Source organism: Acanthaster planci, linkage group LG11 (assembly GCF_054643075.1).
Source record: "Acanthaster planci isolate LZ-2023a linkage group LG11, COTS_SCS, whole genome shotgun sequence".
NCBI classification, from domain to species: Eukaryota; Metazoa; Echinodermata; class Asteroidea; order Valvatida; family Acanthasteridae; genus Acanthaster; species Acanthaster planci.
In genome coordinates this window covers 6,540,680-6,554,055 of record NC_141787.1, presented here as the reverse complement: position 1 = coordinate 6,554,055, position 13,376 = coordinate 6,540,680, and the positions used below count along the sequence as shown (strand labels likewise).

At 39.7% G+C, this 13,376-nt stretch overlaps 1 protein-coding gene across 2 annotated transcripts in view; it reads right to left on the bottom strand.

Moving 5' to 3' along the window:
• Positions 1-13,376, bottom strand: part of LOC110988139 (uncharacterized) — a 41,984-nt gene that overhangs the window by 8,920 nt on the left and 19,688 nt on the right. For both annotated transcript variants that reach the window (XM_087143343.1, XM_087143344.1), the window contains 21 exons: positions 13,199-13,315; positions 12,482-12,838; positions 12,112-12,234; positions 11,484-11,600; positions 10,295-10,408; positions 9,817-9,954; positions 9,354-9,482; positions 8,847-9,125; positions 8,636-8,743; positions 7,992-8,096; positions 7,155-7,421; positions 6,124-6,372; positions 5,647-5,711; positions 4,575-4,664; positions 4,229-4,396; positions 3,949-4,104; positions 3,011-3,470; positions 2,615-2,794; positions 1,925-2,035; positions 440-666; positions 99-177 (listed from right to left, as the gene is read on the bottom strand). In XM_087143343.1, the coding sequence (XP_086999469.1) occupies positions 99-177; positions 440-666; positions 1,925-2,035; positions 2,615-2,794; positions 3,011-3,470; positions 3,949-4,104; positions 4,229-4,396; positions 4,575-4,664; positions 5,647-5,711; positions 6,124-6,372; positions 7,155-7,421; positions 7,992-8,096; positions 8,636-8,743; positions 8,847-9,125; positions 9,354-9,482; positions 9,817-9,954; positions 10,295-10,408; positions 11,484-11,600; positions 12,112-12,234; positions 12,482-12,838; positions 13,199-13,315 (3,639 nt within the window). The remainder of the gene's footprint in view (positions 1-98; positions 178-439; positions 667-1,924; positions 2,036-2,614; positions 2,795-3,010; positions 3,471-3,948; positions 4,105-4,228; positions 4,397-4,574; positions 4,665-5,646; positions 5,712-6,123; positions 6,373-7,154; positions 7,422-7,991; positions 8,097-8,635; positions 8,744-8,846; positions 9,126-9,353; positions 9,483-9,816; positions 9,955-10,294; positions 10,409-11,483; positions 11,601-12,111; positions 12,235-12,481; positions 12,839-13,198; positions 13,316-13,376) is intronic.

Below are 13,376 nucleotides of genomic sequence, written 5' to 3'. Positions count from 1 at the left end.
TAAACTTTCTTTTGAAATAGTACTATTTTAATTATATCAAGACAAAATAGCAAAATACGCATTAGCGCCTAAATTAGGACATCGTCCTTCCTGCTCACCAACGACTGTGGGTTCAACGACGTTCCCATTCACTGTTGTAATCAGATCTGTGGCATCTTTGTTGATTTTAACTTCAACCTAAAACGATGACAAGCACAATGAATGCATTCAAAATGCAATTTATATCTTAGCTTATTTAGAGAAGAGTGTGGAAATTATCACCAAATAGTTCTGGTGTTATAAGTTCACCTGTCCATGGAAACTTTGGCCTAATACAGCATATTTTTAGTATGTGTTGGTCATCGACGTGACTGTATGTCTATTCTTATCGTTCACGGTAAGAATAACGTCTTTTGCTATTCCTGTGTTAAAATAACCCATTTGTTTCGTTTTCAGTTACCCTTGCACCGCTGACATCATCTAAGGCCGCAAAGCCAATGTATGAGGTCGCGTTGGTTAGTTCATCTCTGTTTGCGTCGTATACTCTCTGTGTCCGGCCTTGTAGTTCGAAGATTCTTTCGCCTCTACCCGGGTCTTCGATGAGAACTAGTGTGTATTCACCCAGGCCATTGAAGGTGTAGTCCAAACCATCAAGAGTTCTCACATGCGGGTCTCCCCAGAACCACCCTATTTTATTCGCCATAGAAAGAAGGCATAAGATAAGGGAATTGTAACACGACTTTTTTGTTACAAATATGAACTGAATGTTCACATGAAGTAAACGTAATTTGGCCACATTTAACAGGGTACATTTTCCATAGTATTTAAACTCCACCCATGGCGTCTCTCATTTTTCTGGCGCTCCAAATGTTTGCACGAATGAATTTGTTTTTTGTTACACGAGGCTGAAATCATTCCTTGGTGTGAATATAGTGCTTAAAAACCACTTTTAAACGATCGGTGTGGTTACATAACAATACATTCATTACTGTGTGTTAATTTCTTAGCCAATCAACAGGTCAGACATTATTCTGTGACATCACAATGGAATGTGTAATGCATTACCGAGGTACATATACATCTGTATTAAGAATATCGGCTCTAAAATTAGCTCCCTCCCTTCAATTCTCAAAATTCCACAGCCGGTCAAGTCATCCATCCACAATGCCCCATTTTGCAACGGGACTATTTCGTCATAAGACGTATATCATTTTACTAAGGACAGTATATACAAATAAAAATTTCAAGATTTCTTTATGAAGTTGAGAAGAAAACTGGTCCAGTTTGCTATGCAGGAGCTACACTCTTTTTCAGTCTCTTGACTTGTATCGGAAAACAAAAGTATGCCGTGCAGGTTTCGAGTTGACGAGTTCCTTTGATAATGGAGAGGTTTTGCCTCAAATGGTTCGTTTGTGCGCCCAGACAAAAGGGTGTCGTCACGGATGGAGTTGCAGGCAACATATATCTGAACTCCTTGAGATGCTAGACGTGAATCAAGTCGTTCTACTTGCGTTGCTTTCCCTCGGGCTGTCGAATTACTCTTATACATCACCAGTCAGTAGGTCTGACTTAATGGATAAGCCAATCATACCCCTCGTCAGTGATATGTCGTTATTCTTAATTGCATATGAACGACTGTGATCCTGTATAATGAATACGGAATTTCCACCAAAGTAATCAGACTCGTAGACTCGTTTACTATAATGCAGGTATGATCGATGTAAAAACGTGTCTGGCTATGTTAGTGGCTGCTACCACTTTTGGTAGATGAGCTGATTAGCTGTGTACAAACGGTTGGCAGATTCGTCAAATCGGGATTTATGAACCTACAGTGATAAGTGGACACAAGAGGGAGCAATCAAGTAACGTAGTGCAGGCTCCACACCCACGGCATAAGCGCAGACAACGAGAATCTCGACTTGGTCAAGTCTATTGAGATGCTCACCTCCAAAGGGTGGTGTATACTCAGAGCAGGTCATGAGGGGGCGCCATTCGATGTAAAGGTGACAGAGGTTGGACTTTTCACAGCAGTAGTAACGGGAAAATACTTCTTCCTCTACACAAAATGAAAACAAAAATCCTTTGATAAATTAATACTAATTCGAGGTTGCCCAATTGTAGCACCCTTTTAGTTCGCGTTGGATCATTTTAAACACCAAACAAAATTAACGTGGATTTTTCGAAACATGTAAAAGTCTAATATTTGATATACAACTGCCCGATGATCATCGGTAACATTTGCAGTTGTCTTTCTGGATAAAACAAAATATTAATAAGATTGTAACACTTATATACCACTGTACAGTGTACACAGAAGCCTCAAAGCACTTCACAATAAAAACTTATAGTTAACACATTAATTTAATAATAATTACAAATATCAGCAAAAAAGCAGAGTAAACTTGACAGGTGTGGAGAGTAGGAGCGTGAAGAAGCAGCATAGAATGCCACTGCCTACCCAAGAAGCATTACTGCCAGTGACGTGGTATTACGCATTATGGTTGCTGCTATGAATCGCATTAGTACACACTCTCTCGTCAACAAACTGATTTTAAAGGATTTTGAAAATTACATTGTGCTTTTCTGATATCGACAAAGGTGAGGTATAGATGTTGCAACACGTATTTGTACTCACCGTACCACTTTTGAAACACCTCAGGTGTGTAGAAATTTTGACTGAATGGGAACCTCTCAAATACTGAAGCAACTCTCGGATTCCTTACGTCATACAACAGATCACCAGTATATATCTTATAGCAGCACTGTGGGCCAGGGGTTCCTGGGGCTTGGAAAAGTCTCACATAGCAAGCAACAGCTGTATAAGGGAAGTTTAAAATAAAGACGCCAGCATTTGTGAACCAAGTGCTATACCAAGATCTTTGTTTCAATCTTGCTTAAAGTGCGGTACCAAAACAGAGCATGTACCGCCATTCGCTTTGGTGAATTAACGAAGAAAAACTACATCTGCTTTTCAAAAAGAGCTTTAAGTATCAGTTACAAATTCTGAAAGGGAACTCAGCATGAGACTAACATGTGTCTTGGAAGAAATCCCAGACGTCTCCCGGTGGAACATAATTACGATGGGTCATCCTCAAGAATCGCAAATCGCGCCTAGCATTTCTCATGCTGCAGGGACACGTGTCAGCAAATGCAGGATAGTACACATTGAAGATTGGATAGGGAGCCTGACGACTGTACCAGTTGTGGCAGGATAATCGAGGGTTGAAGAAATCGTTGGTGTGGCTGTCCAGCTGGAACACCCAGCGTCCCCTCTTACCAGAATTCCCAACGATGGTGCCTGGACGGAAGAGCGAATCTTCAGGCACATCTACGTACACGCTCTGGTCAGACACTCCGCACGTGTAGCCCAATATAACATTTTTATTGGGAAGGAAGGCAGTGTCCCAGTTCATATTGCAAGGATCGTAGTTGAACATTGCATAGCTGTGGATAGAGTCTGTCAGTAGCACGACTTGAAATGTGTTGGTTTCCTGTAATTAATGTAATACCACGGGAATGGCAATACAGCATCAACAATCAAACAAAACAAATTAGTGCTTGAATGACGTGTATTTTGTTTCAGCTCCGCCTTTTAGGGAAGAGAAAGGATTCATGGGTTGGTATACGTTCCAACATGTATCTAGCTCGCAGACTGACACTGTTGGCTCTGGTAGGCTGTAGTGGCTGGCATTGTAAAAGTAAAAAGCTTAACGTTTTTCGACAAATTAAAAGATGTTTTTGTTGTCAAAGCCTGATGGCAGCTATTCGCTGCCATGCAATTACACTTTTCTTAACTAAACACTGTACTGTTACGTCAAAAACGCCATAGTACTTAAAGGGAGATGGAGCACTTAATTCGTTTGATTCCCCCCAAAATTCGTGTTTCATAGGAATCAAAGGTCTAATGTTTCCCTATCCCTGAGCCGGCATTATCATGACTGGAGATTAACATTATACGATGGTACTCACAGTTGCCTTCGAATTGGGTTGTACACCACTCCAAGTAACGACTAGAGCCCAGTAGGCACGTTGAATATCGTCCCCAACTTCCAAGTACGATGACATGATATCTTTGATGGTTTGTAACATGTCTTGGTTGGTGGTTGGGTCCAACTGGTCATATACCTTAAAAATTCAAAAAGGAGAAAATAATTTAGACTAGACGAATTATAAATTTGACACTGTTGCGTTAGCTGAAAATACAACTCAGTTTTATAAAAGATGGTTATTGAAACGATTCTGCAATTACCTGCCAGAAAACATTTTTTTCTCCAGAAAACGCATCGGCTTTGACGTCGGTCCAAAATGGGACAACCATTTTCAATCCATCGGAAAACTTCATTTTTTTGGCAGCAGGAAAGGCCCATTTATTTAGTTTTTTATCATTGGTGAGAACTATGACACCGTTGTCGGTGAACTGCAAACAGAACAAAACAAAAGGTTTCGATATTGAGGTAAGACTAAAGGAAAATATGGTACGTACAAATCAAACATGATAAATTGACAAAATGTCTACAAACTAGGGAAACGGGAAGTTATTTGCTGGCAAAATGGAAGTCACAATTTTAATACAACATAACAATATTATTTCTTACGTAGAGTTTCTCAAGTAGTTCGTCGCAGTATGGAAAGAAATTTGGCGGGTAAATGGTTGGTGATATTAAATCCTTCTTTGACTGCTGATTCTGTCGGAAGAGAAGAACAATACCTCTAAGCAGGTTGTGTTTAAAGTTGAAGTGTCCAAGGCTCATAACATGGGAGTCGCTAAATATTTGCAAGGGGAGCATTCCACTCAATTTATAATTCAGGCCTGCAGAGGAGTTGAAACACTCGGGATCCATTTTTTTTCTAATTACGTAATTTAAAAAAATCGGCCAAATGCAAAACCCACCTGTTAATTTGTACCTCTGTAGATGCTTAACAGTCTATTTTAGTAACTTTTAGCATGGGGACTTCCCCTGAGCTGAGTTAATTCTTTTCCAGAGCCAACCTCAGCTACGTCCCATGGGGATTGTACGTAAATATCTTACGGTGCCTGCATGGGCAAGCCTGAAAAAATAGGGACTGAGGGGTACCTCCCCCTTACAAGTCAAATCCCTATACACACTCTAGGCTATTGTTACCTAACACCCCCCCCCCAGAAGTCTGTAAAGAATTCCTGAGATTCCGATCAAACAATGACCAACACAAAGGCAGGGGGTTCTCTCTGTCCCGTATCTTGACACCCTCTGATCAATTTAAATGCCAGAAGAAGGGATAGTAGATTTGGGAAGAGGGTTACAACGAAGTGATCTCGAAGTGATCTTCTTGGTGAAAGGAGCAGAAAAATATGCCCTTTGCACAAGGTTGCACAAGGAACTTGTACATTCCAAGCCGCACTTCAACACAGAAGAGATGATATATTTTTTAATCAGTCATTACTTATGAACCAAGGTTCAGTTGTGTTTTTGTTTTTGTTTTTTCATTTCCCTGTTGGGCAAAATGAACAAGCATCTGTGATTCTCCTTTGTGAAATGAGGCACCCATCTTTTGTTTGGTACGCTAAACGAAAAGTTTTCTTTTAAGTTTTTGTCTTTTTATTCGGTACACTATGCAAGCAAATCGACATTTTTACCGATTAAGTAGGTTGGACTGACTGCAATTATCCTTTTTTCGAGTACTGCCTACCTCTTGCTCAGCCTCTGACAGCAAAGCATCACCGACCGCTTTTCCAAATGGTAGAAGGTTACCAGCTAGAAACAACAAAACAGCATTTTACAGAACTAAAACTTGCTTAATCGACTGGAATCCTGCTGCCGCGTAATTTATACGTGTTTTGATAAGGGTACGGTGGAGTAATATATACAGTAAAGGGGACCGGCCCTCTAGTTCCCCACACATTTAGTCAATGCAACAAGATTCCTCTTTACTAAATGAGACGTGCACGGTACATTATGCACACATATCGTCCCAGGGAATGTGGTGTGTAGGGGACGAGTATCAGATTGTCTGGTCTGTATGTCAGTAGATCAGTTGGTCAGTTGGCGGGTCAAACAATCTTCTGTTGTCTAGATATTTGTTTCCACATTTTCATGTCAAGGCCCACATACAAGCCACACCACATTTAACTGTACTAAATACCCCGTTACCTTCCCTAAGCCTTACCAATGACATTAAATTCAAATATCCTCGATCTTGCACAGCCGCCAGAGTTAACAACAGTGCAAGTTACTAAATGTAATCCAATTCCGAAGATACCCCCTGCTGGTCCGATGTCAGTTCCATTTCCTGTGCAGGTGATGACTAAATCATCCGCAGGAGTAACAGGGACAACACTCCAGGTCACCACAGAAGTTAGTTTTCCAGGTTCGGTGCACTTCTCGCCAACCTCTGATAGTGTGAAGAACGGATAGGCTGCAATGGAAAAATGTTGTTACAGATAGGATAATAATAATAATAATATTTATTGGGGCAATTCCACATACATCAAGACAAACACAAGACACAGCCGTCCGCCCAGGAGAACGTAGAAGCTTTCATCCACTTCCTTGTTTATTTTTCCGGGAGCAATGAACCCAGAGTAAAAACCTACCTTTTCTCATTCAACTCCCCCTCCAAAAAGCTGCTTTTGTACTGAAGCAGGAACTCTGGTTTTACTTTGTATCTTTCTTGCAAGACTTGGCTTTCTGTCGCCTCATCAGCAATAACTGATTCTCTATACTTACATCAAAACCACGTCCTTAATTTTATACGACTCTACAACTGCAGCCCGGTATTGTATTTCACAAAGCCTTTCCCTAACAAAAGAATCTTGCATATACAGCAACAAGTTTACTGGACCCATTACTACTTGCAACGACAGATTTAATTTCGGCACCCAACATCTGACGTATACGCCATCCATCCTCTGTACCGGTTAGTCAAAACGACCATAAATCGAAATTTTCAGTACAAATGTTTTAAATCATATTTTCCTATAAGGTATGTTAGGTTGACATTTGGATAAGCAGTTCCCCCGACTCCTTCCTCTCAAATCTTTCAGGCAAAGCAGTGTTATTAATTACTAGACATCTTTATCAGAGTAAATTTATTTCCCTGTGGAAATGCTGCCAGATCGAAATCAAGTTTCGACAACTCCAGCCCGCCCAAGTATTGGAGGGTTTAATTTTTTAAACATTAAATATCGGTCATATTACCTGAAACAACAAAGGAGATCAAGCACTGTGGGACAACACCTGTTTGTGTATTGGAGGAACAGACGACTTTGTGTTTTCCAAACCCGAAAACACCTCCAGTGAGCTCGACTGTAGTCCCATCGATGTCCTTGCAAGTAATGTCGGCAGGAGAGATTGCGTCACCAGAGGGCTCGACAGCTTTGACTTGGGTCCAAGTAATTTCGACAGAGGTCACAGCATGGTACAGACACTGGTTAGATACTTCTGGGCAGTTGGTTGCAGTGGTAACTGTTAACATATAAGACAATTGAAACATACATTTTTTTCTAATTGTATTCTCTTATGTTTGGATTACATGTACTAAAAACCAAATAAAACTATCTAAAATAGAGAAAAGCCACCTTTTTTGTTTCGCATTCAAAAAGGCTCTGGAATTATTTAAATGTTCATCAATTCGATATGAATATGGCAAAGCTACCAGCTGTTTTAAACGTGAGTAATCACTTTCTTTCATCATAAAGTGAACACAAAGCCATGGAAAGGAACTATTTTGCTCTCATTAAATCCAAAATGAAATTATAAAGCGGTACATATCGCATTTCTTGCCCTACCGTCTCCAGTCTAAGAAATGTCTCCTGCAGCAGTGTCCCATTGCTATTTCAGACACAGAATTTACGGTAAAACCGTTAAAACGGTCACCACGTTCACAGTTATACCACAGCAGTTTGCATCTGAGTTGCCATTCTGGTGGAACACTCACTCTGTATGCCTACAAAGGTAATCGCTACTTTTCAAAAAAATTAAACGAGGAGGAGAAACAGCCAAGTATTTCAGTACTTGATCTAATGTACAAATTACCTTCTTTGCATTGTGGGCCGGTATAGCCTTGAGAACACTCACTAACGTCTTTGCAGTTTTCATACGGCTCCCTAGGCCCGGTGCATTCTGTCCCGACGTCCTCCTCTAATTTATTTGGGAGACAAATATGTTGACGGCTGTTGAGTACATGTAGATTATTTACTTAATTTAATTGTCATTTTTCGACGATACTGCTAGGAGGACCATAGATTTCATGCACATACGCTCTTCGTCACTTTCCCTGTTTGATTCTGGCGATGCACATGAATCTTTATCAAGGTTCGAGGTGGCAGAATTTATCCTACTACATGAGTGTTATTCGCCCTGCAGAAGCCAATAAAGTTTAAATTGAGTGAGTCCTGACAAATATCTTTACCAAAGTTGTTACATAGATGAAATGCAATCAAGACACAAACGAAAAAGAGGTATGATGTTTTCCTACACGATGTTCTATTTTCATTGGAAAGAAATCTACAAGGAAAATGATTTTGCACAAGGGGAATTTATTTACCCGATAAAAAAGACAATCATCTTTGTCCTGAATGCAGTTTGGGCTTTTGTACGACACTGTTGTACATGCAGTACGTTTGACCTATGATAAGCGCTAATTGCAAAAGGTGGACTTGGGGAGAGTAAAATCTTACGTGAGCAGTCATGTCCACAATATCCTGACGAGCAGGTGCAATATCCTTGCTGACTTGAAGAACATATGCAGTTAGGTGGGCTGCCTGTAGATGAGCACAGTTTTCCGTCTGTGTGGGGAAATTTGAAATTTCTGAGCACATTTCAAAACCGGTAGTATTTTAAATTCAAACCTCGATACTTCCGATATTATTTTCTTTTCCAATTACTCACCATCAACAGAAGAAACGGAGACAAATATACTACACATTGCACTGTTTGCTGACTTGTCGGTGGCCGTGTAGTGGATCTGATGTGGGGACGACACCAGATCGAAAGAGACGACGTCGCCAACCTGATATGGAGTGTCTCCGATGCCAACACTAAGGGTGTATTCTCCAGAGTTGTCATGTATGTCATCGACATCAGGCAGCAATACGGTTGAATAGCTCTTGTGGCAGTCCGTGTACAGCGTCCAGTTGTTCGGGCACGACAGCTGTGGCGGTTCAACATCTTTTTGGAAAGTGAAGGCAGAGTGTCTGGTGATACTCGAGCTTCAAATTTTACTGATAAATTGTTACCCTTTCACTTTTAAGGTTTTTATGTCAAACAGTCAACTGTAATTTAATGTGGGTTTATGCATTGTGACGCTTTGACAGTAACATCTGCTTAGCAACAATACTTAGTTAACCTTAACACAATTACAAAATATATATTGCAGACAGTAATGAAAAGTCTGACCTGAGCACGCTTTCCCATCTCCCTCGTATCCCTCATTACAGGTACAGTTAAAACTGTCATTCGTGTCAGTGCAGAAAGCATTCTCATCACAGTCATGTAGCGGTTCATCTGGGTCGCATTCATCAACATCTGCAATTGGGAGTAATTAAATAATTCAATCCCTATCCCTTTCACGGCCAAATATCCTGTTCAATCCAGGGATTAAGTATTTCAGAAACACGTTTGTTTTACTTGCAAAAGTACTCTGGACAGTGTGAACGTGTACATTAAAATTCTGCCTGGAGAAAGAATAAGAATTATTTCAACACCAAAACAATTTATTTTTAAGGTTTCTTAAGTGATTAAAATGAGAGTTGTGAAGATCAGTCCTGATACATTATAAACATAAGTTCCTTTTCTTTTGGAGGTAACTTTTAGTCGTTATCTATCTGTTAGGGAGTTCAGTGTTAACGTGCTCTTTTACCAGGTGATTCGGTTGGGTAATCTGGAATCGTGCAATAGATGTAGTAGTCATCGCAGCAATCTCCGTAGATGTCACACGCTCCATCACACCAACATCCTCCCCGGGAACCGTCTTTGAAACAGAAATTACGACAGCCAACTGGAAAATAAGACATAAAAGCTACTTGACAAAAACAGCATTTGGGAATTGATTGTGATTTAAAATGCTCCCACTTCATTTACTAAAGGCATCAGCTATAACTGTGAAGCTACTCTCTCAAAAGAATACTAGCAAAACTCAAGAGAAAAAAATGAAACCAATTCGATTACTCGACTTTAAAACTGCTAACTCGAATACTAGTGATTATTTTAGCAGGTTTACTTCCATGTCTAAGACAGTCATTGTCGTTGAAACATAACATTAATGGTCACAACATGGACGTGCATTGTAGCGCAATCGCGAAGCCCATAATTTGATCAGCTAGAAAAGTTGTAATTACCACAGCCCTGTTCGTCGCTTCCATCAGGACAGTCCGGGTCACCGTCACAGTGCAAGAGATCGCTAATGCAGACTGACTGTCCACAGTCAAATTCTCCAGGAGCGCATGTGCGATCTTCCTCAAAAAATGGGAGTAAAATATATACGGTGCATCGCCATTAGTGGAACGTGCAAGTGATAACACCCACTCAGTGCCAATATCAAGTCGACCAATTGCTAACAAGTCGATTACAAGACAAATCTCATCTAACAGATGATAAACAGATTTAGAACAAGTCTGAACGTGCAAGGTCGGCATTTTTGTTTTGCCAAGTTTCACCTTTTATAATTCAAAGACCTTTAATTGGAGATAAAAATAGTTAATTTAATACACGTCAATGCAGCTGATGTGACAGATTTTAGTTCATTGTAATTTAAAAGACACGGTTTACACAGAATAGAAAACATTTTACGAATGAATTACACTGGAAAATCGATCTAGCCTGGGGATCGTAACGATTTTTACCCTAGGTTTACGTGTGGCGACCTCGTGAAATAGATTGACTTAAATACTGGCATCATTACCTGGGGATGCCACCCTAACAAAGTAATCTTTCATTTAGATCAGATAAGTGGTATGTCAAGTAAAGTTAAAGAAACTCATGTCATCGCATTTTAAAAAAGCAGAATGAGTGCACAGTCAACTAAAACTGTAGACCATTATTTTAGGTAAGGCGTTGCTTTCAATAAATATAACATTTCTCACACTTTACGTCAGGCACTTGAATTTGCATTAGAAAATTTCTGTGCTCTACCTCGAATATTATATTCAGACTTGGGCGTTCAACCAAAATTTGTACACGAATATAAGATTGGCATTGGGTGGACACTGTCTTTTCGTGTTATTTAAAGCGTCGTTATTTAAATTCGTAATACTTAAATTAATTATGTTTGCAAGATTGAAAACTATTCAACCAACGTTTGGTATAACCGGCCCTTAAGCGTGAAGAGTGTCAAAATGATTTAATAGCAGACTTTGTTATTAAAAATGTGAGAATATTTCGTTATATAATAACACTACTTTGAAAGTAGTTGAAAGAAAATATAGGGACACTGCTTGCGAGTTCTAGCAGTTGATTTGTGGTTTTTGTTTTTGACTAATCTCGAGTTAATATCTACATGTATAATTACCTTCCATTTAGTATACTTACCACGAATTGGTGTAACTGTTATGTGTTCAGTCGTTGTGACTTTTTCTGTTATGGGTTCGGTCGTTGTAATGTTAAGATTAAGATCGTCTGTAGTTGTACTCTTTTTCGTGGTGACGTCTGAAAAATGAAAAACACAAAACACAACCAAGATGTTCGCGTCTTGTTGGATTTGGTTAGGGTGTACATGCTACTAGAATTATATCAGAAAACCTAATTTACCTTATGGGTTAAAATTTATGTCTCGATTCGTGTACTACTTCAAAACACTAAAACAAGAAAACAAGTTCTTTAGCAGTTGCATGAGAAAGATTAAAACACTCTCAGAAAAAGCTTATGTCTTAACAGATATCTTCAAAGTTGGGGAACAGGGCATTTGTGATGATGCAACCTGTTTGGTGGGCCTTTTTTGAGTTGTAGGGCACACTTCTTTCCGAGGTAGAACTGAATAATTTAATACTAGGAGTAGGGCCATTTGTTTTATTTTAAGACATCAGCATTTACAAACGGTACTACTTTTCTAGGGGGTTGTTTAGGAGATGAGAACGGAGGTTTTCCCCTGACTTAAGACCTTGACATACCACTGCAATTGATAAATCCAAAAATGAATAACTCAAAGTGAACGTTTTACCGCAGATTTCGCTCAGCTCATCCGTTCCGTTGAAGCAGTCCTCCCACCCATTGCACTTCATCCAGTCCTCAATGCAGACGGAAGGTCCACAGTAAAATTCTGAAGGTGTGCAGTTGCCGTATTCTATATAAAATATGAAGCAATTCCCGCACAGATCTTTCAACTACAATGAGAAAAATTTAAGCTTTGATGATTAATACGTGTCGACTTAACATTTTGCGAGACCTCAATCTAGGAAGATGCTGACGGCTGGGTTTGTATTGAGGCCACAAAACGGAAATGAGATTGCCTTTAGCAAAGCCCTGTCAAGTCACCTATTTTAGCCTTTTAATCCAGTTGTGTTTGAACGAATAGTAAATGAGCATTTTACCATCAGAAGGAACACTTGTTGCTGAAAAAGAGAATCCCTTGTAATATTTCCGACTTTTCTCTGATTCAAACTTCAGCCACATCGAAGGTCCTTTTGAGTAGAACCTAGGCCCTGGTCTTGAACCACTCCATTCGAAGAAGATGTTTTTGTAGTTCACGCTGTCGTTGCCGTCTCCCGCCCTTAAATAGTCCAAACCATTTTGTGTGTGAAAAACCGAGAACTCGATGAGAATTGTGCGGTTTTCGTCCGTTTCGAAAATCCAAGTCAAGTTGATATTGGCAGGATAGTAACTCGGGAAAGACGGTGATGTTATCTGGATGGTTCCATTTGCACCAAGATGTGTTACTTCATCAATGCCTGTGGAAGGAATTACTTGACATTTTGTGTTAAGAATTCCGTAACTACAAATGACGATGCAGCCTGCAATGAGTTACAGATACTTCATCAGATACTTCATCGTTTCATATTTCGAAGAGGGTGCACACTTATGCTGGTATTTAAGTACAGGTGATATTGTAACTTGATGGTTTCATTTGCATCAAGGTCTGTTGCTTCGACTATGCCTATATGCAAGGTATAATTTAACTTTGTTTAAAGAATTCCATATTCACCAGCGACGATGTTCGTAGTGATCAAATGCGTTGTAGGTACATTACCAGTATTGGTGCTTCTTTCATATTAGAGAATGTACGAAATTATACTAGTGCTAGTGCATACCACAGTTCCATTCATCGGTACCATCCCAGCAGTCAAAAATAAAGTCACACATCAATTCAGTACTTATACAAACAGAGTGTCCACAATCGAACTCTCCCGTGCTGCAGTTCAGGGTTTCTGTATGCAGAAGAAAGCAAAGAAACAAACATACAGAAAAAAGGATAAAGAGAAGTACACA